General features: G+C 51.4%; 10 protein-coding genes; 5 read left to right on the forward strand and 5 right to left on the reverse strand.

Moving 5' to 3' along the window:
• Positions 1 to 950: 950 nt before the first annotated feature.
• Positions 951 to 2680, forward strand: RCC_06109 (uncharacterized protein; the record flags this gene model as incomplete). XM_023771372.1 has 3 exons in its annotated part: positions 951 to 989; positions 1040 to 1327; positions 1406 to 2680. The coding sequence occupies 3 exons, from the start codon at positions 951 to 953 to the stop codon at positions 2678 to 2680; spliced, it is 1602 nt and encodes a 533-aa protein (XP_023627140.1).
• Positions 2681 to 3079: 399 nt separating this feature from the next.
• On the reverse strand, positions 3080 to 4922 carry RCC_06110 (related to pisatin demethylase cytochrome P450; the record flags this gene model as incomplete). XM_023771373.1 has 6 exons in its annotated part: positions 3080 to 3271; positions 3343 to 3592; positions 3655 to 3822; positions 3876 to 4033; positions 4095 to 4547; positions 4611 to 4922. The coding sequence occupies 6 exons, from the start codon at positions 4920 to 4922 to the stop codon at positions 3080 to 3082; spliced, it is 1533 nt and encodes a 510-aa protein (XP_023627141.1).
• Positions 4923 to 5324: 402 nt separating this feature from the next.
• RCC_06111 (related to monooxygenase) lies at positions 5325 to 7377 on the reverse strand (the record flags this gene model as incomplete). XM_023771374.1 has 6 exons in its annotated part: positions 5325 to 6240; positions 6302 to 6356; positions 6407 to 6793; positions 6927 to 6997; positions 7100 to 7227; positions 7294 to 7377. The coding sequence occupies 6 exons, from the start codon at positions 7375 to 7377 to the stop codon at positions 5325 to 5327; spliced, it is 1641 nt and encodes a 546-aa protein (XP_023627142.1).
• Positions 7378 to 7607: 230 nt separating this feature from the next.
• Positions 7608 to 8777, reverse strand: RCC_06112 (related to 2,3-dihydroxybiphenyl-1,2-dioxygenase; the record flags this gene model as incomplete). XM_023771375.1 has 2 exons in its annotated part: positions 7608 to 8155; positions 8219 to 8777. The coding sequence occupies 2 exons, from the start codon at positions 8775 to 8777 to the stop codon at positions 7608 to 7610; spliced, it is 1107 nt and encodes a 368-aa protein (XP_023627143.1).
• Positions 8778 to 9363: 586 nt separating this feature from the next.
• RCC_06113 (related to bifunctional 4-hydroxyphenylacetate degradation enzyme) lies at positions 9364 to 10553 on the forward strand (the record flags this gene model as incomplete). XM_023771376.1 has 5 exons in its annotated part: positions 9364 to 9549; positions 9611 to 9691; positions 9755 to 10196; positions 10259 to 10412; positions 10490 to 10553. 5 exons carry the CDS (start codon positions 9364 to 9366, stop codon positions 10551 to 10553), a joined length of 927 nt encoding a protein of 308 aa, XP_023627144.1.
• A 265-nt stretch (positions 10554 to 10818) lies between these two features.
• Positions 10819 to 12897, forward strand: RCC_06114 (uncharacterized protein; the record flags this gene model as incomplete). Its single annotated transcript, XM_023771377.1, has 1 exon — positions 10819 to 12897. The coding sequence occupies one exon, from the start codon at positions 10819 to 10821 to the stop codon at positions 12895 to 12897; it is 2079 nt and encodes a 692-aa protein (XP_023627145.1).
• Positions 12898 to 13530: 633 nt separating this feature from the next.
• RCC_06115 (related to Golgi matrix protein) lies at positions 13531 to 15370 on the reverse strand (the record flags this gene model as incomplete). XM_023771378.1 has 2 exons in its annotated part: positions 13531 to 15212; positions 15328 to 15370. The coding sequence occupies 2 exons, from the start codon at positions 15368 to 15370 to the stop codon at positions 13531 to 13533; spliced, it is 1725 nt and encodes a 574-aa protein (XP_023627146.1).
• A 763-nt stretch (positions 15371 to 16133) lies between these two features.
• RCC_06116 (uncharacterized protein) lies at positions 16134 to 17291 on the forward strand (the record flags this gene model as incomplete). Its single annotated transcript, XM_023771379.1, has 1 exon — positions 16134 to 17291. The coding sequence occupies one exon, from the start codon at positions 16134 to 16136 to the stop codon at positions 17289 to 17291; it is 1158 nt and encodes a 385-aa protein (XP_023627147.1).
• Positions 17292 to 18692: 1401 nt separating this feature from the next.
• On the reverse strand, positions 18693 to 20090 carry RCC_06117 (uncharacterized protein; the record flags this gene model as incomplete). XM_023771380.1 has 2 exons in its annotated part: positions 18693 to 19913; positions 19968 to 20090. 2 exons carry the CDS (start codon positions 20088 to 20090, stop codon positions 18693 to 18695), a joined length of 1344 nt encoding a protein of 447 aa, XP_023627148.1.
• A 2047-nt stretch (positions 20091 to 22137) lies between these two features.
• On the forward strand, positions 22138 to 25314 carry RCC_06118 (probable oxoglutarate dehydrogenase precursor; the record flags this gene model as incomplete). Its single annotated transcript, XM_023771381.1, has 1 exon — positions 22138 to 25314. One exon carries the CDS (start codon positions 22138 to 22140, stop codon positions 25312 to 25314), a length of 3177 nt encoding a protein of 1058 aa, XP_023627149.1.
• Between the last annotated feature and the right edge of the window lie 33 nt (positions 25315 to 25347).

Consider the following 25347-nt stretch of genomic DNA (forward strand, 5'->3'; position numbering starts at 1 on the left):
GTTGACTGTGTTCAAGTAGTAGATGGTCAAGGGTACGATGGTGGTTCTTTCTTGGGAAAGGCGAAGATCAACTCCGGTGCAGCAAAAAGATGAAACTTCACTTTTACTTTCACTTTTAACTGTCACGTTTACTTTCACGTACACTTTCACCAAGAACAATGTGAAGTTACCCCATCCATATAACTTTCTTTGGCTAGCGCTTTCGTGAACCTCTCCACAGCAAAAACAACAAAAGAACACTTGCCTTGCCGGCCAATTCCTATCACGCCATTGAGCTGTTGCTCAAGTTGTCAGGACGGGGACGGCTCCGTCAGACCACTCCCCGCATCGTGATTCACTCTATCAGGGTGACATCGGCAAGCTCGTGAACTCGTGAGCTCCAGACTCTAGGCTCTGGTACACGACATCAATAACAGCTACCTGAAGCTCTTGTGCTAACCTCTCTGTCAGACACTGGCATCCGCGGCACATCACTTTTGAGGTAGCCCAACCTTTTCTTCATACAATCACACCAACTATCACCATGCAGTTCGACCCGGAGCATAGTTCACACCAGCAGAAGAGGGCGCTTGATATCTCAATTAACTATGGAACCAGCAACCTTGCTGCGGCGGTCCGCACGTACCCCGAGGACGAGACTCCACAACAGATGGACGCCAATCCTCCAGGAGGGATCAGATTCCTCCGTGGCAAGGATACTGCGCCGCGGGAAGTCGCATGGGATGATAACAAAGAATTCATATGGGGACATGATATCAGGTTGGCTATAGACAGGAAGCACATCCCCAAAAGAAACGTCATCAAGTTCTGGAAAATTATGCCTCTATCCTGCCTTCAAGGACTCGCCGCTTGTGCGCCGTGTCCACAAACAACTGGAACACTACGGAAAGACTCTTCAAGACCTCATCACCGAGCACCTGCTTGCCATCATCAAGTTGATCAAAACTAACATGAAGAACGACATTAGGTTCGGTCTTGGACAAGTTGGTGTAAGTTGTCCCCTACCATTCAAATCTGCAGCAAAACTAACGGAAAGAAGGATATCGATGAGATGGAAGTCAGACTTTTCATCAGCGTGCCACAAATGTGGATAGCCCCAGCAACATACTGGATGACCGAAGCAGCAAGACGAGTGGCGAAAGAAACCAAGATCGTGAGCACCACACTCGTATACGAACCACAGTGTGCAGTGGCGTATATACTGCGAAGAGTGTACGAGGCATCGCTACTGCACGTCGGTAGTGTGGTTATTCTAGCCGATGTGGGAGGTGGCACCGGAGATTTTGTGTCATATGAGAAGCTTACCGGGAAATCGACGGGAGCACAGGTAAGTTGACCTACCTCATCAGCACAATCCCATGTGCCCAGATCGTCAATATCGACTTCTGTTGACATATCCGCGTAGATGCCATTGAAGGCCATGGGCGAAGCAGAAGGAGCACTCTGCGGGTCACAACACGTCAACGAGGCTTTCCTGATGTGGCTCGAACATACCGCACACGATACTGGAAGTCATCAGTCGTTGGGAGAATGGTGTGACTCACTTCATTCCGACACAGATGAAGCTTTGGTCCAAGCTAACGAGGAGTTCGAATGTGTCAAAATGCAGTTCACCTTGCAACGACAAAGTGAAGTTCGCATATGGTCACCGGACAATACCAAGTTCTGGCATTTGACAATCCCACCCGCACTGATGGAGCAATTCTTCGGGGATGTGGTGCGTGATATCATCAGATGCATCGATGCACAGATTGCTCCAACCACGACGATGATAATCGCGGAGGGCGGCACGTTCAACTCACCATATGTTGAGACCATTGTGCGCAACCACTATCAATCTCGATATCACTTCATTCTCGKCGGTACGGATCCGGCGGTGGAAGATTCGCAGCACGTTTGCCTCGGAGCTCTGCTGAGATTCCATGACATAGACACCAGTGCTTGCACAACAAGGAATTACTTTGGCATTGGGGAACTCCAGGTGTTCGACCCCGACAATGTCAATCACCGCGATGCCACCACTCCATGTCCACGAGGCGGGGARACAAGAAGGAGGGTGGATGAAATGTTCACCAAAGGTATCGATGGTGTTCGTGACATGTTGGAGTATCGCTGGAGATCGATCTCAGGTCACGGCTCAACAAACACTCTCGGGCAAGCTCACACGACAGAGATGTGGCATCTTTACTACACCGGAGTACATGAAACGGCACTTGAGGACTTCGTCATCTATTGGACACAGCATGAGAAACCCAATGACAGCCCGATTCTCCAACCGGCGACCCAGAAGTTGAGAGACGATATACATCAGTGGGGACCAACCCTCAAGGCACCTTTACCGAAATTCAAGGCGTTGGGTTTCCAGGCCAAATTTGTAAAAAGTCGGGGGTACGTCTATGAATATTGGATCCGCTTCGAGATCACAACAAACGGTCCCAACGTCTCTCTCTCTATCCAGATGGCGATGCCGGACAAACAACCGTACCACAAAGTCTATTCCAAAGATTTGGAGGAGACAGGCGAGTGGGAGGAAGGTGACGAGAGCAAGGTGTGTGAGGAGGGAGGTTATGGGTGGTACCCAGAAGCAATTCCGTTACCTCCTGTAGCGGCGGCCGACATGTACCCTCTGGTGGCCACTTTCATTGTGGACCGAAACTTCAACCCGAATGCTCGCGGGTAGGCTGCTTGGAAGTCGAATTGGTTGTACCTCGACTCAATCTGAAGAACAAGTTCCTAAGGAAGGCAACAAAAAGCAAGCATTGCTTAACATATTCTTAACAAAGCTAAGGGCTGATATTTCGTCAAGACGTGATGGAATGAACGTCTTAAAAAGCTGCCTGCCTAGTGCCTAGTTCAAATTTCATCCGGCCTAACTATCGGATGTACAAACACCGCCGATCAGACGGGGTTCAGGGAACTACTATGCTACCCCCAAGAAGTGAGGCAGGCCTTGACACCTGACAGACATTTCGCCTATGCTTGGCGGTGAGGTACTTTGAAGCAATATATCACTAGGGAGGGATTGCAGCCTGTAGGGACCATACTCCCATGCACGACGTGTAACGCGACTCTAGTCCATTTACGACCTGCGACGAGCCTTGAACTTCACCTGCATATCAGTCTGCTTCCAAAACCAAGCCGCATTCGTGTTCCACTCTGGATTCTTCGATGCCCATTCCAGATCGAAGGTTTGTAGGATTTGAGGGATGAACTTGCCCATCTCCATGATGGAAATGTTCTTCCCAATGCATGTACGAGCACCATGGCCAAACTAGGTAAATCTCATTGATCAGTCTCTCTTTCTCGGACAAATCGAGCATGTGACGGCAGTTTGTGACTCACCACCAACATAGATCTTTCCATAAGCTTCAATTGCTCCGGATCAGAATCCAGCCATCGTTCTGGCCGGAACTCCTGAGAATCCTCACCGAAGACATCCGGATCGACCTGTACCACAGGTGCCATCATCGAGACGTTAGTACCTGCGACTAATGGGAAACCGCATAGTGTTGCGCCCTCAGACGGGACGGATCGTTCCAAGGGGAAACCAACGCCAGGGTGCAGACGTGTTGCCTCTTTCATGATAGCCTGTCTGAATGGTGTTTCGTCAGTATCTCAGGAAAGAGAGCGAGCAAAAGTCTTCACTTCACTCACAGGTAGGGCATCTGGAGAGACTCTTCTAGCGTGATTGGACTAGAGATTCTTCCATCGCGCTCTTGCTGGTCTAACAGCTGTCTCAGCTTCTCCAGCACACGTGGGGTCTTGATCAAATAATAGAAGCATGACCGTAGTGATATTGCGGTAGTGTCGCTACCAGCAAGCCTACAAGAGCAGGTCAGTAGCTATAGCCTCTAGTTACTCGTCGTCACACTCACAGATTGTTGCTCAGGTGGTTGAGAATCTCACCACGGACATCACCTTTTGGATTGGCTGATACTAGCTTGGCCTCCCTTTGGCGAAGCTGTGACAGAAAATCTGTCCGCTTCGTACCCTTGGCAGAGTCGTCGTAGCGGGTGATCTCATCTTTACAAATCTGGAGATAGTTAGAGGTCAAACGATCAACGTGTACTAGGGAACCTCAAACAGTAACTCACGTCCACAAACTTGATCAAGGGATCGTAACCCCCGAGCAAAGGCTGTAACTGCCGCAGTACCGCCTTGATTGGGGTATCTAGCACAGGATACTGACCCAGAACCTTGACGGCATCGAGCCCTTCATCAAGCTGCTTGATCATATTGTTCACATCCTTTCTCTGCTCCAGGAACCCGAATCTTCGCTGGAACGTCAATCCGGCAATAACGTCGAATGCATACCATTGCAGCCAGATTGCCAGATCGACCGTTTGGCCTTCCAAATCTCGCATGGCGTCAACGAATAGCTGGGTACACTCGTCCACGTACGGCTCGTAGTTGTGCATGTTGGACATGGCAAACAACGAGGCTACCGGTGTCTTGAGAGCTTTGTGGATTGCTGGATCTCTCGCAGTGAACATGCTGTCGATAGCAACACCATCATAGGACGGCACCATGGTCTTGTAGAATTCCGTCTAGAACATCCCTGTCAGTTATATAAAGATATGGACACTGCATCTGAAAGAAACGATACTGACTTTCATATATTTGCTTCCAAGTCCATAGATGACAGGAATAGCTGCAGGATCTGAGACCGCGACATGATTGGGACCTACACGGACAATGGGTCCGTACTGTTGATGTAGCTTGCGATATTCGGCTGGACCTTTGCCTCCTCCAACCATGGACAAGCGATACAATCCCGAGATCTTCGCCAGGAAAGGACCGGGTATATTGCGAAGATCATGACGGTATAATCTCTGAACACGAACTCCAATCCAGAACAGAAGCAATGATCCCAGTGCCAAGAGCAACAAGGGTGAGGAGCTCAGTGAAGATAGCGACGACATGTTCGTAAGGTAGCCTGGAACATGTAACTGAATATGACCGCCAATGACTTGAGGTGGCAGGAACTGGAGGCGTGAATAGAGCCATTGCTATACGATGTCTCCCATAAAGGACAGCCAAGGCACGGCAGTGACAGGAGAATGCCCCACACAGCTTGAAATCGCCCCACACAATGTGTTTCCCACAGATCTTCACGCCGCCACAGCGTCACAGGTGTAACGACGTACCGCTATTACTCAGCGGATGTCCGGTACCAAACTCCTGATGCCGTAACGAAGACACATCTGACGAGCCGCAGGTGGGTACCAAACTTACCCAATTAAGAGGAACATGTCAGAGACATAGGTCAAGATCTGGATATCTTCAAAAATGCTTGCTATTATGTTCTATACAGGACACACTGGCTACGACACTTCGAGCATTCCCTTTAGACCTTGCAAGCAAACTCCCAATTCCCTCTCATCCCGGGCTGTAGCAAAGATGTAAAAGTCCGGCCGAAGGATCACATACTGCGTGCTCTTCCCCAGCCGGGTATCGAAGACATCGACGCTATATCCTGGTCTTGCTTGTCGTTTATTCAGACGCCTCAAGGGGGTCAAGGAAGCTTTCCGAACGCTACGTTCAGCGAATGATCCAACACTCTCTGGACTGCACGGAGCCAAGCTGAGTGTAGACGTGGCATCTGGGGAAATCACGCCATGAGGTACTTGGTGCTTGTCGAGCAAAGTGCGAATTGCATGACGTCCGGATTGTGGCTTTCCATCACCTCTGACAAGGACCAAGATCTGCATGGGTGATGGAGCGGAGACGAAGAACTCGTCAGACTTTACCGTGCCCTTCATAATGGTGTCGACAAACACTTGCGGTATCCTTAGCCCGCCACCATGTTTGGATAGGAAGAAACCTCCAGCTAGATTGCGCATGCCATTCCGCTCGCCAAGTGCCTGCGGGTCGTAGTCCTCGGCGGATGGGAATAGGAGCTTGACCACCCATTGAATGAAGTGTATAACAGTGAACAGCATTGGACTTGCGTTGTTGCACAAGGTACCATTCATCTTGGTGAGATAGGCTGCATCTGCGACACTCTGCGTACGTTCTTTCGACCAGGCTTCGAGAATGGCATCCGACGACAGTTGTGTGGCATTTGATGATGATGCGTTCTCAATGAGAGCGATGCGCCAAGCCAGCTGATGTGCGTCCCTTATACCACTAGCGATACCCTGTCCGCCGAATGGCGGGAAGACATGAGCAGCATCCCCGATGAGGACGGTCTTGCGGTGATACCATCGATTGACAATCTTGTGGGTGAATGTGAAAGGCCTGCACCGGAGAATCTCGATGCAGTCTCGTGGAAAGACGGTGGGTCGATCAAATGGCCTACCACTGCTGTCTTCCGTCCTGGTTATCATTGGAGTGAGATGCTCCCATAGCAATTCCTCCGCGTTCATGGTATTTGGATCCCAATCGTCTTGTCTGAGCTYATGACGCCAGTATCGCTGCTCATGAGGCCCGAATCGACCAGTAGCTGTGGGCTTTCCGGGTGGGCTGCAGAAATGCCAGCCCTTGGGCCAGAAAAGATCATACACCTCCTGAGGGCTCATACCAAGCTTCCAAGCTGGGAAATCGGGATGAGTCTCGGGTGTGGGCAGCGATAATTTGAGGTTCGCCGCTATCCATGTTCCTTCGTAACGATAGCTCGAGTGCACTTGTCGTATGTCTGCCACCTTCTCCAGGAATGTTTTACGGACCACTCCTCTCTTACCGTCGGCTCCGATCAGCCATTCTGTCTGTAATGTGTTCTTCGAACCGTTAGAATCCTTGTACTCTATGATAGCACCATCACCATCCTGTCGAAGGCTCTCCACCTCACATCCTGTGCGCAAATCGCAGAGCTTGCTAGCTTCTATCCTTGTACGAAGTGCCTTTTCTGGACTAGAGGTCAACCAGTGGCTTTTAAAAAGACGTGATCGATCTAACAAAGTCGACAAGCGGATCGATCGACTCACCTAACTCTGGTTGAATCTGCAGTATTCCAGTCGGGACCGTCTGTTGTAGACTGTCTTTGTGGACATCAAGGCTATGAAAAGGTTGATTGACAAGACTTGAGGTATGGAAGTGTACCGCGTGTAGATCTGGGATTCCAATCAGGGATGTCGCAATTTAGATTGAGTTGATGAACATGCCATGGCCGATCTTTGGCATATCAGGCCCCAGTCCGAGGGCATACAAGATGCGGACAGCATCAGCAGCAAGATAGACCCCGCGAGGATCTTCGACAATGCCTGGCTCCCTTTCGAGGATGATGCTCTATTGTAAACATCATCAGTATATGTAGTAATCTTAGACAAAACGACCAAAGATGAATGAACTGACCGCGATACCTTGCTGTTCCAAAGAGAGTCCAGCGACGAGACCAGCGGGCCCAGCGCCGACTACGACGACACGTGCCTGCTCCATCTTGAACTGATTGAAACTGCGACAGTAAGGTACGACCAGGTACCGACACGTATAAGTTGCTCTATGAATGGGGCTGCTAGGTTTCACCCCACACTGCCCCATCTTGTTCGAAATGTGGGACAGCTCGAGTAGTAGATCGCCCGGTCGAACAGCCATCAAGGAGGGGTTTGATGATCATGTGCCGGTACTGAAGTCATTGGATGCTACATACTTGTGCGATCATGATCTAATTACACCAACAACAACGTTCCGTCCTCACCAAAGTCCTTCGGCAATTCAGGTCCCCAGACTGATAATGGACCGACAACATCTCTCTTCGTCTCGGTGTCGACATTGACGAGATCTCCATCTGCGTAGTGCTCGATTTTGAAACCACTAGGATCCTGCCAGTAATCAAAGATCTGGCTGCCAAGTACATGGCGACCAACACCCCAAACACTCTTCCACCCCTTCTTCGCTAACCAGTGGTGCCCAATTAGTTGGGTGTCGAGATCCTCAACCTCATAAGACGAATGGTGTAGATACGTCTTGGTAACCTCAGGCGGCGAACGCTGCATGAAGAAGACGTGGTGGTCGGAGTAGTCTTTGCCCAGATCAAGGTGCATGAATGTCATGACATCGATGTTTGAGAAGTCCCAGTGATGCAGAATATCCGAAGGAACGAAGTTGAAGTTGTCTGTGTACCATTTCAACTCCTCGTCGAATTGACGATGGACGTAGCCAAAGTGTCCCAACTTGTGGATGAGAGCTGGGCCTTCATGGAACCGCTTAAAAGTACCTATTCGTGACATCAGTTACTCCTGTCGCGTTTTCTCAAGCTCCAGCACAAGCTTTTGCATACCTTTCCGCGGCTTTTCGAAAGGTGTGTTCCATGGCCCCACTTCCTCGTGTGTCGCACTTGGAGTTGAAGAGAGATCGATCTCTCGTTGCTTCTGCCCGAAGATAACATGGAAGAAGGTGTCTTCCGCACGTGCAAAGGTGACGATCTGACCACCTCCAGGAGCGTCTTCCAGTGAACCAAGTTGTGCACCAGGAAGGGCCTTGGCTTTGTCGAACTCCTCCTGTGATTTCGCAACAAAGGCGGGACCCTTGAAGTGTGGCGCGTCGTCGGCAGACTGCGATGCTACATAGATGAAGGGGTCCTTGCCGTACCCGCGATAGAACGACTTTCCCTTCTCCTTCTTCACGACCGCAAATCCGAAGTCGACCGCAAAGGCATCGAACTGTTCTAAATCGGGATGTTCGAAGTAAACATGGCCCAGACTCGCGAGTTGCACCTTATTTGGGTTGTTGGCGATCGGTGGGATGAGCATGTCGGGCACAATGCTCTCTCGAATGTTGCGTGGAAGCTTGCTGATGACGTTGAGAACAAAAGACAAGGCGAGCTCGTTCAATCCCATGCCTGATGTGAAGTGTGTTGCGTAGCGAGAGGTTTGGAACGTCTTTCATGGCAAGCTAGTAGAGCCCGCACTTATGCTTGTTGTGTGGGWCGTCAGCCCCTCATCGCAGCGACCCCACTTTAGCGTGTATTCATCTCCAATTTGCATGTGATTGCTTATATAATCTTGCACTTGAGATCTAGCGAGTAAGCAAAGATACAAATTGTATGGTTTCAATAATGACCTAATGATATGCGAGATGATTGTCCGTTGCAGCCAAACAGCAAGCTTTAGGGAAGTTAGGTCAAAGGCGGGAGAATCACTACCTATGAGCTCTTTGCAGCTAAAGCGGAAATTGCAACAGGTCTTGAACTCCGAGGTCGTTAAGAACAGAAAGTACCAACCGAGTCTAACTGCCTTCTTCAAAGCGAATACGACAAGCGAGCTCGATGGAGACCCGTGTAGCGCGACCACCCCGGCAGTGAGACGTATGGTGCCTGGTAGGAAGCGGTCCCACAGTGGGGCAAGGCCCCAGCCTTTGGACCGCTGTTGAGATAGTCTTGGATTTCGGACTCCCCAATCCGTTTGTCTTCAGCAGTTCACAGTCATGTCAGAATTCGACGCTCTCTTCAAGTTTGTAGCAAAGGAAGATCAGAAGGCATACTTTGCCCCCACCACATGTCAGAAGGATGGAATGTCTGGTGCACAGCTCATTGGGACCGCTGTCGATGGATATGCTTCCATCGATAACTTGAGATCCAAGACCGGCGGATCGAAACGTACCGTCGAAAAGGTTTGAATTTGAAAGGTTGCCTTGTTCTTCGAAAACATGCCGGCTCACGATCAACATGCAGCTTCTTGCACCGCTACCTTCCACAACAGTCCCAATCTATTGTGTAGGTCTCAATTACAGATCTCACGCAGCAGAAGCCAAGGTGAGTTCATGTGCGTGGTAATAAGAGATCTTCTTCCAACGTACTCATTCACCCATGTAACAGCTCACTGTGACCAAATACCCACCACTCTGGACCAAGCCCGCAACATCTCTGGCAGATCCAGGAGAGGATATTGCTCTTGATGAGTACCTTGCGCTCAGCCTCCCCGACTATGAAGGCGAGCTAGTGTTTGTTACATCCAAAGATGCCAAAAATATACAAGCCAGCGAAGCGGACTCCTACATTCTTGGCTACACGGTCGGTAACGACTTGTCTTGTCGGTTCTTCCAGCTTCCCAACAATTCGGGAGGACAATTCTTCTACGCAAAGGCGTTCGATAAGTTTGCTCCCATTGGACCACTACTTGTCAGTACGGAAAAGTACAATGCAACTTCATCTGGACAACGACTGTCCACCCGAGTCAATGGACAAGTTGTTCAGGACGTCGAGCTTGCCAAGGACATGATTTTCACCCCAGCCCAGATCCTGGCCCATATGAGTCGAGGTCAGTGCATATCTAAGATCTGTCATAAAAGTATGAGAAGCTCTACTGACCGTCCACCACAGGCACCACGATCCCAGCCGGTACTGCAATCATGACAGGCACACCCGCTGGAGTTGGTGCATTCCGAAGTCCAAAGACCTTCTTACAGGATGGAGATGTCGTAGAGGTCGAGATTGAGTCCCTAGGCGTCCTTCGCAACACCATTCGCTTTGAAAAGTGAGTTAATCCCAACACGTACGTCGCCATGCATGCTCCCCGCAGGATTGAATCTGACTGATAAACCAATGGATTAGTATGGTCTGGTGGCGACGCCTCTACATCGTTGTCCAAAATCTAGGCCTTAGGCTTTTCACCTAGATGGTAGTGCGGAACATGTCGTATGATGTGAATAGTGTAGAGCTTAGTAGAGAGGAGAAACTGTCAAACTGACTTTTGACCGTTAATAACTGTACCTAGTACCTACCTAACTGCTGCGAAGGGTACGCTAGCTAGGTGTATTATTCAACAGCAGTTACCTTACTAATCTTCACCCCTTGCCCCTCCCCGCCCCTCTTCCCTGCCCCACACAATCCATGTTCCTTCCATCCACTCTCCACACCAGCCGGCCAGCCTACACCGGAACATGATGCCGAAGAGTTGTCGTATTTGCGAGTATTGTGGGACATCATACACCAAGAAGGAACACTACGATCGTCACGTACGGACACATACACGCGAAAGACCGTTCAATTGTACTCGATGTTCGTCCAAATTCTCGCGGCGGGATGCATTACGGCGTCACATTCGCATCTGCCATCCAGACGAAGATGAAAACAGTGTCCATACAGRGACCCCAGCGACAGCCGATACAGGCGTGCTCGATGCAGTGCATCCGTCGACTTCTGTGGAGCAAACAACCCATTTGAGCCATCTTTTTCAAGAAGAAAATGATATCCGAGCTGCCCAAAGTCCCTCTAGTCCCTCGAGATATTTCGCAAATGATATGAGTTGGCATTGGGACGATGCACTGAATCTGGATCCAAACTTCTCCGTTGATGATCTATGTTCGTTTGATCCCAACACGGCCGATCTCAGTACACCATGGCTACCAATGCTGCGCTCATCTGGCGAGCTCGAGGTGMCACCATTTCAAGCACATTCAGGACCACCAAATAGCCTCCCACGGCAACAGGCAAGCCCACAATGGTTCACGCACATGGCGCACCCCAGAATTCAACCAAGCTGGTCTGCCGGACCTTCACAGTCTCACACGCCAATGCCCACGGCCGAAGGAGAGATATCACGAGATGCGCTTGCAAGCAGTTTAGTACTCAGACAGCCCTTACAAAACACAGCCCTACCCAGCGCACGGTTTCTAAATCGCTGCATTCACACTTTCACTACTCGTCTCTGGCCCGCCATTCCAATTATCCATCTCCCAACATTCCAGCCTGCTCGGACAAATCCGCTACTGTTGCTCTCCATCTGTTCACTCGGAGCCCTAGCCAACGGATCAGAGCAAGCCATCTTCTACGCGGAAAGGCTGTTCGAAGGGGTACAAAAAGCTATACTGGTAGCCTACTCGCCAGACAGAGCCTTGGATAAGCATGTGCTCGCTGCTTTGCAGGCAGCAGCCATTGGACAAACCTTTGCGCTCATGTCCGGCAAGCCTGAGCATCTGATGACTGCACAAGCCTTCCACAGCACCTTGTTCATCGCCGCACGCAAGAGTCACACTTACCTCTCAGCCTCTCAGCCTTCACCTGAACCAGCACCAAGCTCCGTTCTAGCAAAGGATTGGGACGACTGGGTCATAGCCCAAACCATCATTCGACTCCTCAACGCCCTCTATATTCACAACGGCGAAGTTGCTGCGATAACTCAACAACCTGCYTTCCACCGCACGCAAACAATGGACATTCCAGTTGCTGCTCATGACAGTCTGTACCTGGCCAGGACAGCTGACGAATGGGTCAACCTGCAGCATGCAATTCCCACCAACTCGCCTCCATTCCGTTCAAACTTTTCGAACTGCGCCATGCTAGAGTGCTTTATTGGCGAGATCAGCCATGCTCGCTGCTTTCCCTTTTCCAATATGAGTGATCAATATATCGACGAGTATCAAACGGCACTCCACGCATGGTTTCTAGAGTCCGCCGAGTCATTTCGAGCGGATAGAGTGCAACGCTTGACCATGCTCAGCTTATGGCATTGCACCTTTCTGCTTCTTCTATGCGATGTGAATCTCGTAGAGAAAGCATGTGGAAGAGATGGATCCACCATCCCCAATGCCGAGACCCAACAGCTGCGTGCTTGGATGCTCACGCCTCGCGCCAAGCAATGCATGGCACATGCAATATTTCTCTGCAGACTGACCGACGATTTCCGCATCTCCGATGTGCCCGCAGCACATGTAGCAAGATCTCTCTGGCACGCGGGACTCATCTTAGCAGTATATTCCTCCTTGGCGCAACCCAACGCAACAGGCGATGAATTACCTACCATGACGACAGAGCACTACCCAGGCATCGAAACGCTCCGTCAAGCAGACTTTTTGACCGAAAGTGACCTGGAGGTTCTCAAAGACGATGCTACGCCCACGCGATGTGGCATGCTTGCATTTGGTGTTTCCGCTACGCTACGACATCTGGGTCCATGGCCAGTCGCGGCACACTATGCTACAACGCTCGATCAGGTTCTGAACCTCAGCGATTCGCAATGAAAGGTGTATTATTATCTGCAATTTCAAAACGACATCTGCCACATTGACGAAAGCGCTTGTTGTCAGAGACACTTTACTTCTCCAACTCGTGAGAGTATCATCTTCAAATGAAATCGCTAAACACGTGCGGATTGAGATGAATCGCTACCGTGATTCAAATGGAGATAGCACAAGCACGAATTGACCTCTGGCTAAGACCGGCATCATAAGCACTCATGAGTCGCGCGAGGATGCCCTGTAGCCAGTAGCTAAGTAGAGATGCCAGGAGAAGATGAAATCATCACATCACAAGACTCGTGGTGAGAAACACAGATCTTCAGATGCTTCACGTGAAGAGAAGCCATCTTAGCGCATAATTGAGCTTCCTTGGAACAGAATAGCAACCTATCAGCCTGTCAATGTCGTGAATGGTAGGGGTATACCGTCGAGTTTTACTCCTACCATGCTGATCTGCGCGCAGGCTGCGTTCCACATGCAAGAGTACGAGGCCTACTTTTTAGTGGCGTGGAAATGAAAGTGAATGAAGACAAGTAAAACAAGATCTATATGCAAAACATGCTTTACGCCATGAACCATCTGGTATTTCAACACATGTCCTCGTCATAATACACCAACACCAAACCACAACCCCTTCTACCCAGCATCACCACTCTCCAATTTCGGACTATCCTTCCTCCTCGCCTCCGGTAATCTCATAGTCGGACTCGTCATCCCACTTCTACCACTCATGACACTTCCCCTCCGACTACTGCCGCTCTTCCCATCTCCACTCTCAGCCTCCCGTTCTAAAAATTCACTCCATAATTCCGCCAGACTCTCCCGGTTCTCTCCACTAGGACTAATCGGGCTGAAATCTCCCGAAAGCGAAGGTGTACTTGGTGTTCGACGGAAAGGGGATAATGGCACCCGTAGACTACTGCCCGTATTGGTGAAGCCAGTACCCTGACGTAGCAGACCTGCTTGCTCTCTCTGCTGCTCGTCCCAGCCGAGTAGAGCGGCGATGAGCTGCAAGATTTGAAACTTCTTCGGGTCACTACGCTCCAGTTGGAGGAAGTGGAGGAAGTGATTGGTGACGAGTTGTCGGTCAACGTTGTCTTCTGGCTTGCCTCGCTTGAGGAAGCGAAGAGCTTTTGTGAGGTGGTCGTTGAGGATGACGGCCTCATGTCGGAGTTTACCGATGAGTAGGTTCTTCTCCTTGACTTCCTTTTCGAAGGGTGCTGCGCGTTCCAGCTCACTTGTTGTGGTCTCAAGCTGAGATCGTAGTTGAGCTGCCGCTTCCTCGGCTCTCTTCGTCTGTGTCCGGAGTGCATCGAGTTGAGATTGTGATTGCTCCACCATCTCCCGCAGCTCGCGCTTCCTTTCCTCCTGCATATCCCGGAGCGCACGTTGCAGGCCATCGACAGTGGAAGATTGAGTTTCTGACTCGTCTTTTAACTTTTCATAAGCTTCGCGTGCGGAAGTAAGCTGCTCCTCAAGTTCCTGTGCACGCTCTGAAAGGGCTTCACGACGTGATCGCTCCTCGGTGGCCAGAATCTCCCAATCCTGCATGGCTTGCTTCGCGACCTCATATTCCTCGCGGATGTATGCTTGTTGCGAGACTAGATCATCCCTTTCCTTGACCCAATTGCTGGTAGATGCATTGGTCCGACTCCGCAAGGTTGCAATCTCGGAGGTTTGTGATTCCACGTCTGAGTTGAGCTTCGCAATAGAGTGCTGTAATCGCTCGTTCTCCTCGGATGCTGTTTTGTTGGAGTTCTCCAGTTCTTCAATCCTCTCACGTGCCTGTTCCAGCTCTGCGGCATCTGCCTTGAGCCGGTCACCAAGCTGAGAGCGGATGGTGGACACTTTTCCCAGCAGATTCCTATACTGCGTCTCGGCGTGTTCTTTGCCCTGTTCGGACTGCTCCAGCTCTTCTCTCACTGCAGACACCTCCTCGCTGTGCTTTTCTTGCAAACTCTCCAATGACCTGCGCAGTTCTGTGACCTCGGCCCGTAAGCTGTCTCGTTCCTGCTGCATGGCGTCCAGGCGCGCGGTGGTGGTCCTGGCTGCGGATTGTGCAACATCTGGCTGTATGTTCTTGTGATCGTCWTCTTTCGCCGGTTCATGTGATCCGTTCCGTACAGGCAGTTCCCTTTCCTCTGACTGTTTCGGTGCTGCTTCGCTCGCCGGCGGCGTGACGGGTGCATCCTCCCCCGCATCGTCCTCGTCGTCCTCCTCCGCTCCATCCTTTCCACCATTGGACTCTCCTGACACCGTTCCGGTCTGAGCAGATCCATTGGCCTTTTTCTTGCTCTTTTTCTTCTTCTTCGCGACGGCTGTAGCGTATGTATATCAGCCAGGTGTTTCCAGATCCATCAGATATTGAGATGCGGCCTCCCCGCCATTGCTGAGCAAGCCGGTGCTGCTCGAGTATCTGTGCTCACGACATACCTGGTTTTCCCGCGTCTACCGACGCATTGTTCACCGCCGACATGTCTTGAATCTAGTCTTCAATCGTGCGCAATGATGGAGAGGCTTCGCATCCATTGACCACGAAACAGCCCTGCCACGACCACGGCACTCTCTCATTACCTGTAGCGCCGGGTAGTCCCGTCAGAGGGACAGGTTGCACGTTTCAAGATGAGATCCTCCCCCACACGCACTCATCCCTCACCCATACCGAAACATCCACCACGCCCGCCGCAGGTCAGATGTACCGTCCCGGCGCCCGCCGCTGCCGAGTCGATGGACACGGCCTTTTGCGATCACGCCCCGTCTCCACACCGCACGGCGGGATCGTGTCGTGATCGCCTTGCGCTAGACCGATCGGCTCATCCACGTCACTCTGGCACTTGAACCACACGAGCGAACCGTCAAACTCCCATGTGGCGAGCAGTGACAGGGTTATCTGTGGATGGGGCTCGTATACCATCTTCGTCTACATATGTGTGCTCGGCAAGGGATGCTCAAAAAAAGACATCGTTGACCCCCTAATATAATAGCTCGCGGCAATAATCCCACTGGAGCAGTAATGATAGTCATATCTTCGTACTAAAAAGGTACCACCACCTCCGTCCACTCAGGGTCCAATATGAGATCGGTTGGATCATCAACCTTTTTCTTCCACCCTTTGCTCTGACGTCGTTGATGGAAACCTCCCGCCAGGATTGCAGGACTGACGTTTCTTTTCCTATCCACTCCCGATCAATCTCGATCTCACGCCCTCGTGGCTTGATCGGGATTACCTTTTCCATGTGATGGTTAACCAGACTACTAAGAGCATCTTCTCTTCTTCTGACTCCCAACCTCCAAACTTCAAACGGGCCACGGTCGCTCCCGATCTCGCTGCCCGCAAGTACCTACAATGGGACAGTCCAGGCGTTGAGATTATTCCTCCCGGCGAGGCAGATGATATCAARGCGGTGGCCGAGCAGATTTACACCCAGCAAAGACAGCCCTTCGACACCCATCGCCATGCGTACACCGGAGCTCTCTCTCGCACCCATGGTATCGTCAAAGGAACATTTGAGGTGCTGGCAAATCTGCCAGCACACCTCCGCCAAGGCGAGCTCTTCGCTAAAGCAGCCGTCTACCCAGCAGCATGTCGATACAGCACCGAGCCAGGCGATCCGGGATTGTCAGATRCCCTTCCAGCACCACGGGACTTCTCCATGAAGCTGTTCAACGTCAAAGGCGACTTCTTCGACATCGGCAAGGACACAGCCACTCAAGACATCGAATTCAACAGTACGCCAGCCATCGAATTGGCAACTGGTCGCCCAACACGCGAGATCTTCGACATTCGMATGAAAGCTGGCCACAACGAGTCCGCCATGAACAGGGGACTTGAAACGCGGAACGACACCAAACTCCAGAAAGCCCGGTTTCAGGCCCGCAATCTTCATCTAGCATCTTTTCGCCAATACTCCCAATCCGCATACCGTTTCGGGGACTACGTCATGAAGTACAGTCTTGTACCCAACACTACCACCCAGGAGAAGCTCTCCAATGACGAAGTCAAACCTAACCAGCACGAATCCGATATCCTCCACCGCTGGCTCCAACACTTTCACAAGAGTCACGAAGCGGAATTCCTCTTCCAAGTTCAATTGCTGGAGAATCTAGACGAGCAGCCCGTAGAATACGCAGGCGCAATCTGGGACGAAGAAAAGTATCCCTGGCAGACAGTCGCAGTCCTCAAGATCCCGAAGCAGGAGTCTTTCGATCTGGAAAGGAAGGCTTTCTGGGAGGATCACATGCGACTGGATCCTTGGCATGGATTGAAGGCTTACCAACCGCTTGGGGGCAGTAATCGATTGAAGAGAGTGGTGTATCCTGCTAGTAGTGGGTCGCGGATGAATTTTAATGGACGAAAGGAGGTTTGGGTGAAGAGCATTGATGAAATTCCGAACTGAGAGGTACATGTAGCTCTCGATGGAATAGCAATGATGGCGGAGTGGAATCTCGAACCGGAGAGATGTCACAGCTGCAACACGGTGGGTGCTAGACGCGCAATGTACGATATTAAGGATGACGAAGGAGCATGTTCAATCATTATAATGCACATGAGCGAGACTTTTATGAACTGCTACCTCTCAATCTCCTACCACCATCATCAGCAGTCGACTTTCAGGTGATGCCAACTTTGTCTTCGGTTGGTCTGGTCACCAGTTGGTATTTTTTCAGCCCTATCAAGTCCTGTTGGTTAGCGTTGGTATGCGTGCCGTTGATTACCGAGTGGGCGAAAAAAGAGCTTTTCTTTAGCGCTGGTATCAAGGCCGCTGGTTACCGGTTACCAGTCGGACATGCCGTCGTAGCTACCTAGAGGGTAGGATCCTACCTCGACTGCTACGCCTACGGTATGGTAGGTTCTACATAGCTAGTAACACTGAGTTATTTCCGTGCTGCAGGACTTGTCTCTCAGGCTGTTTCAATAGCCATGCCTACTTCTATCTTAGCAATAGTGACGTTTTCAGCGAGACTCCAACTGGTTAGGTAGCTTTGGTAAGCGCGGTTCAAGTTGGTTAGCTTTGACTAGCGCATTTTATGTAGGTCGGCTTGGTGAGGAAGCATGTGATTGGTGAAGAACTCGTTGGTTAGCATAGCCAGGCTCAGGATCTAACCAACTGGTGACCAGCAGGCCGTCGCCTACGATACCCCAAGTCATATCTATAGAAAGGTGTAGATGTCTACGCGTGCAATTTGAGTGAGGTCACCCTGTCGACAAGCTCACTAAACATGCATGGAGGAAGCACCCCCGCGACCTGAAATACGTTGGTTGAATGTGGTTCAATCGCACCTATCAAAGCAATGCCGTCTCCCCCGCTTCTTGATGTACATGATCTTACCAGCACTGCCCCTTCGTCTTACAAAGATTCGCATTGCACATGATAAATCCCCATGTAGGTTTCGGCACATGCTCCTCTTTCCTCGCCGCACAGAGAGCGCAGGGCTTTCTACAACCTAGAGGCCCGCGTTCATGGTAATTGGGTTCCAAGGGGACCTCGTCTATGCTCGCGGGTGGTGGATTCTCCCAATTGACGAGATTAAGATAGATGCTATACTCCTTGCTCGAGGGATCGCCGAAAGGCGGGAGCAGATCGTCGAGGTTCTCAGGCAGGTTGGTGATAATGGCGACCAAACGCTGTATATTTGCACACCATGCGGACTTTTGGTTGGCGTGGGTGGGACGTTTGTTTGTGCCGTCTATGAGACTCTCACTCGAGTTGGGCGCCGCATTGGCCTTGGACTGGTCACGGCGATTCGGCTCTGGGATTGTGCTGTCAGGCTAATTGACGTTCGCATCTACCACCAGTTTATGAAGTGGGTGTTGCCGAATCTTTACTCGGATTGCTCGCCGAGTTGTTGACCGAACCGGTTGCTGCGTCGTCATGCGGGAAGAATCGGTGGTCATGTCTGGCCAGTCCGTTGCCTGTATTTTGTACGAGGTGATTCCTCTGAGAACTCGTGGATAAGTGGACTGGTGGGTCGACTGGAGCATACCACTGTCCATTCAGACAGATGAGGCCTCCGCTTACTTGTGCTAGAATATTGAGCGCGTTGTTTGGTCTGGGCATCTGAGCGTTGCCTGGCACAAGCGTGGATGCATTGGTTCCAGCGGATATCTGCGTATTCATTGGCGCGGATGTGCGGACACTGCCTGAAGCCGTCATCTGTGCCTGGTCCAAAGCGGTCGTCCTCGCACTGCTTGCAGAGGACATGCGTGCAGGTCCGGACGCCCATGCCGACGCGATGCCAGGCCCGGGTATTTGCTCAAAGCCGTCTTTTTCGTAATCATCCTCTCGCATCGCCGTTTGATACGGAGGACTCATCGAGCCTTCAAGGTCGCCGTCTGAAGAGAAACCATCATCGCTCATTCCAGGTTGGTACAGATGACCTCCTGGTTGTCCCCAGTGCCACGTATCACTAACACCACCACATCCCTCACATGGAATGCTCACACCGTAAGTACACTTCTTGCACTTGCCGCAATGCCACTCTCGCCAGTCATTGCATTCCTTGCAAACAGGACAATGCCATGTGCAACTATCCTGCTCCCACGTCCCCAAATCCCCGCCGGGTTCGAAATTCGCCATCCCTCGACAGAAACTGTAAAAGGAGTCCGAGAGGTCGTTGGGGTTCTTGAATAATCCATACCGCAAAAGCTTGTTGTTGTGCTCCGCAATATCCTTCTGTTCAAGTGTGGACTTCTCATCCTTCCACTCCTTGAGCCAGAAGTCGTACTCAAAGGCATCATCATCTTTCAACATGTCCTGCTCCAATTTCTTGAAGTCCACCTTTTTCTTCGAAGCAAAGGTCAAAAAGCAAGGCAAAGGCGCCAGCCCAGTAGCACCAATCTTTTGCTTGAACTCATCCAATCCGTTCATCTTATTTGCACAGGTCTTATCTTCYCCGACTTGACATCCGCAAGTCGGACCGCAGCCCATGCCGGAAGTCTTGCACGAACAGTTCCCTTTGCATCCCTTTTTGCAGTTGCACTTGTCAGGAGCTTCGATGATCAAGTGGCACTTCGGGATCTACACGGCACTTGTTAGCTGGTGTAAATCAAACTTGTTTACCATATAACAGACCTCAGTGACGACTCTCTCCTTCGCCTTTGTTTTCTGCTTCTTCTTCCGGTGTAGGGAGTCCATGGGGCCCTCCATGCCCTCCAAAGCAGGTGAAGTTAACAACGGTCGCTTCGCACTAGACATTCTCGCTGCTGGATATGCCGTCTCAAATTTGGCGATTGAAGAGCGGACTTGGGAATGAAGCCCTTGAACATCAGTTGATTTTCTCTCCTGGTCATCTCATCAAACTCAAACATGAGGTACGCGACAAGCGCGACGCGTCAGTGATGTCATTCACCCGATTCGATGGATTTGACCACCAGGGTTAGGGTTGGGGTTGGTCTAGATCATCAACAGTGCCTTCGATGCGAAAATTATGCAAAGACAGTTCCTCCAGTGACCACTCAGATTCCAATTATTCGATAATGCGATCGTTGGCAGGTAGGTGTGAAACTTCCATCGCCGGATGATGTAATTGACCATTTGGGCACGTCTCCCAAGTGCTGCGAGAATACATCTCCTGCAATTGCATATCCAGTCTCGAAAGAAGCAGAAAATGTTGTTGTATCAAGTTTCGCGGCCGGGTGAGCGGGTCGAACAAGTGAATTGAACGTATGGAGTGTCGGGGAAATCTGGCGGCAGATAGATGCTTCCGTAGGTCAAGAATACCGGACCAATGAATGTATACTGTCCATCCTCAACTGGTCCCAGCGTGAGCGWTACTGCCGAGCCCTGAACCTTTACCACGACGTCGTCGGGWTTGGATGGCGACGAGGTATACGTAGGCCGAACCCCTGATATTATACGCTTTGGACTGTAGCTTTCCTTGCCGTCAAAAGAACCTCGAGGATCAGCATCGCTTTTCTCATTACCATCAGTCTGCCAGGAGATTGCACATCCACCCTCAAGTCCACGATCATTTCCCTTGCTACTCTGCCGCCGGAAGGCAGACCCAGTTTTGGCCCAAAGATCAGCCGCAAAGACAGATTCGAACAGGGGACTGCTTACTGTCTGCAGGTATGGTACCTCGATTGTCTTGCTCGCTGTGGCATTTGTCGACTTCAYGTTGCGCCAGCCGCAACGCAACCGTACCACCATTTCCGCACACGAAGGCGCATTGGGAAGTATCGCGAGGGATGTAGGCGGGTCGATTAGGGACACTCCATTGCGACGCGATAATACGAACCAGCTTCCTCCTAGCCGTACCTCTGCGGAGAACGCATTGCGGTAGATGTGGAGCATGTTCGAGACTTGCCTGACATGATAGAGCAACAACATCAGCGATGACTCAGGTGAAGGTCAGGCCCAAGGAATCCAAGCGGTCTCTCCCAGGCTTCGGCTGCATGAGAGGATGCAGATGCCTGCTTGGAAGTTGTGTGGTCCAGAGCGGGCACAAGACGACCAAATACGTTTTGCCCTTCACTTTGTAATCTCTCAGTAGTGTCTTGCTGATTGATGCAAATCACATGGACCCAGACATTGAGGGATTGATCTCTTCGACAACGCCTTCGCAAGTAAAGCTTCAATTCTCGGTGATAGATACTGCAGACCGTTCACTGCTGAGAGATTCCGGTCAGTCCCCCGTGTAGCTTAGAGGATCATCTCCTGGGTATCGTGGATTACGACTCCGGAGCTCCATATCCTTGATTGGTCCAAAAGGCATGATGTAAGAGTTTGATGGGTTCATATCTCTCTCCAACCCCATCGTCTGCCCCTAGCGAACATGTCATGTCGCATTCTTTTGGCATTTTTGCGCGGATCAAGACGAAAGGTGAGCAGGTGTGTGAATAGCCCTTCTCGGCAACATGAGAGGACGAAGATGAATAAAATGATTAAGATGCGAGGAAACGACATATCATTGGAAATATTTACCGAAGGGAGACTTCCAAGATGGCCGTGTGATCAGCGAGGCTGAAGTGCTGTGTGGAAGGACGGGAGCGGCGTGATGCGGTGTTTTTCTGATCTGGTGAACTTTCATCCCACGTGGTGCCGGGAAGCCGAAGGAAGGCGCAGGCGCGGAAGAGAGGTCCGCTGGTAGCACCGATCGACGGGACCACCAGATACATACCTTACACGTTGTTTCGCTCCCACACCATCATCTCGCACCCCTACATCATCTCACCTTGAGCGATCATCACCTCTGCACGCTCGCAGACTCTTCTCCACCGACGTTGGATGAGTATCCGCCGGCATGCTGTCCTCTCAACTCCGACTATGCAGTAGACGACTGGCGACTGGCAGCCCTGCCAGAGCCTTCTCAAGTCGCTCAAATGCGCCACGCACATCTGCCCTCGCGACCAAACGAAGGGAGCTAGGTCTGACCTACTATAACCACTTCACCTCGCAATACCGCCAATATGCCGTCGCCGCTGAGGACACCAACAAGGGTGTCGACTCCTCCGACTCCTTCTTGTCGGGAAACACCGCCAACTATGTTGATGAGATGTACCACGAGTGGCAGCAGGATCCCAAATCCGTGCACGTCTCATGGCAGGCATACTTCAAGAACATGGAAAGTGGCGATATGCCTGTAAGCCGTGCCTTCACACCGCCACCGACCATTGTCCCCGGCGCCATTCAGCCAGCAGGCGGCGTTCCAGCTCCCAGCTTTGGTTCCGCTGCGGTGGGACAGGGTAGCGAGGTCGTGAACCACTTGAAGGTCCAGCTTCTCGTGCGTGCGTACCAAGCACGAGGACACCACAAGGCGAAGATTGACCCTCTTGGAATCAGAGATTTGAACACACCCGGTGGAGCTCCCATCCCCAGAGAGCTTGACCTGAAAACATACGAGTTCACCGAGCAGGATATGGATACTGAGTTCACACTCGGACCTGGTATTCTTCCCCGATTCAAGACGGAGACTCGCGACAAGATGACTCTCCGTGAGATCATTGATAACTGCGAGCGCCTCTACTGTGGTTCTTACGGTGTCGAGTACATCCACATCCCGGACAGGGAACAGTGCGATTGGCTTAGACAGCGATTTGAGGTTCCTCAACCGTACAAGTACTCGGTGGATGAGAAGCGCCGTATCCTGGACAGACTGATCTGGTCTTCTTCTTTTGAGGCTTTCCTCGCCACCAAGTACCCCAACGACAAGCGTTTCGGTTTGGAGGGTGGCGAGACGCTCATTCCCGGTATGAAGGCTCTGATCGATCGCTCTGTGGACTATGGTGTCAAAGATATTGTCATTGGCATGCCTCATAGAGGTCGATTGAATGTGCTTTCCAACGTCGTCCGCAAGCCAAACGAATCCATCTTCTCCGAGTTTGGTGGATCTGCCGAGCCTTCTGATGAGGGATCCGGTGATGTCAAGTACCATCTTGGAATGAACTTTGAGCGTCCCACACCATCCGGCAAGCGCGTCAACCTCTCCCTGGTTGCCAACCCATCGCATTTGGAAGCTGAAGACCCTGTTGTGCTTGGCAAGACCCGTGCTATCTTGCACTACAACAACGATGAAGAGCACGCCAACTCTGCCATGGGCGTTCTTCTGCACGGTGACGCTGCCTTTGCTGGTCAGGGTGTCGTCTACGAGACCATGGGATTCTACGCCCTCCCGGCCTACCACACCGGAGGAACCATTCACTTGATCGTCAACAACCAGATTGGTTTCACCACTGATCCTCGTTTCTCCCGGTCCACTCCCTACTGTTCCGATCTCGCCAAGTTCGTCGACGCACCCGTGTTCCACGTCAATGGAGACGATGTCGAGGCTTTGAACTTTGTCTGCCAGATGGCAGCTGACTGGCGTGCCGAATTCAAGAAGGATGTCATCGTCGACATTGTCTGCTACCGCAAGCAGGGTCACAACGAGACTGATCAGCCTTCATTCACCCAGCCTTTGATGTACAAGCGCATCAGCGAGCACCCACCAGTTCTTGATCAGTATGTCAAACAGCTCCTCGACGCCAAGACCTTCACCAAGGAGGACATTGATGAGCACAAGAAGTGGGTTTGGAACATGCTGGAGGAGTCGTTTGAAAAGTCAAAGGATTACCAGTCAACCTCCAAGGAATGGCTGACCAGTGCGTGGCACGGGTTCAAGTCTCCCAAGGAGCTTGCCACCGAAGTCTTGCCCCACTTGCCAACCGGTATCAAATCGGAGACTCTGAAGCACATTGCCAAGACTATTGGTGAGCCGCCAGAGGACTTCCAGGTCCACCGCAACCTCAAGCGTATTCTTGCCGGCCGCACTAAGACTGTGAACGAGGGCAAGAATATTGACATGTCCACCGCTGAGGCGCTCGCTTTCGGTTCGCTTGTCATGGAKGGACATCATGTGCGTGTTTCTGGTCAAGATGTTGAGCGTGGAACCTTTTCCCAGCGTCACGCAGTCCTTCACGACCAGGAAAGCGAAAAGACCTACACCCCCTTGAACCACCTCAGCAAGGACCAGTCCAAGTTTGTCGTCTCCAACTCCAGCTTGAGCGAGTTCGGTGTGCTCGGCTTTGAGTACGGTTACTCCTTGTCATCTCCCAACGCACTTGTTATCTGGGAGGCTCAGTTCGGCGACTTTGCCAACAACGCCCAATGTATCATCGATCAGTTTGTCGCCTCTGGAGAAGTCAAGTGGCTGCAGCGATCTGGTCTCGTCATGAACCTTCCTCACGGATACGATGGTCAAGGTCCAGAGCACAGCTCTGGTCGTATGGAGCGTTTCCTTCAGCTCTGTAACGAGGACCCGCGTATCTTCCCATCTCCCGAGAAACTCGAGCGCCAGCACCAGGACTGCAACATGCAATTGGTCTACTGCACCACCCCTGCCAACAACTTCCACATTCTCCGTCGCCAGATGAACAGACAATTCCGCAAGCCTCTCATCTCTTTCTTCAGCAAGAGTTTGCTCCGCCACCCACTTGCTCGCTCGCCGATTGAGGACTTTGAGGGTGATAGCCACTTCCAGTGGATCATCCCGGACCCAATGCACAAGGAGGATGCATCATTCAAGCTTGCTCCCAAGGAGGAGATCAAGCGTGTCATCCTCTGTTCTGGTCAAGTATTCGCCGCGCTCTTCAAGCACCGTGAAGCCAACAACCTAAAACACACTGCCATCACTCGTATTGAGCAGCTCAACCCATTCCCATGGGCACAGTTGAAGGAGAACTTGGACAGCTACCCCAACGCTGAGACCATTGTCTGGTGTCAGGAGGAACCTCTCAACGCCGGTGCATGGTCATTCACGCAGCCTAGAATCGAGACTCTGTTGAACAACACCGAGCACCACGACAGGAAGCACGTCATGTACGCCGGTCGCAACCCTAGCGCATCGGTTGCTACTGGATTGAAGAGCAGTCATTTGAAGGAGGAGCAGGACTTGTTGGAAATGGCCTGGAGCGTCAGACAGGACAAGCTCAAGGGCGAGTAGAGAGATGTTGTTTAGAGAAGGAAGGAGTGGGTA

This window comes from Ramularia collo-cygni, assembly GCF_900074925.1.
Source record: "Ramularia collo-cygni strain URUG2 genome assembly, contig: RCC_scaffold09, whole genome shotgun sequence".
In the NCBI taxonomy this organism is placed as follows: Eukaryota; Fungi; Ascomycota; class Dothideomycetes; order Mycosphaerellales; family Mycosphaerellaceae; genus Ramularia; species Ramularia collo-cygni.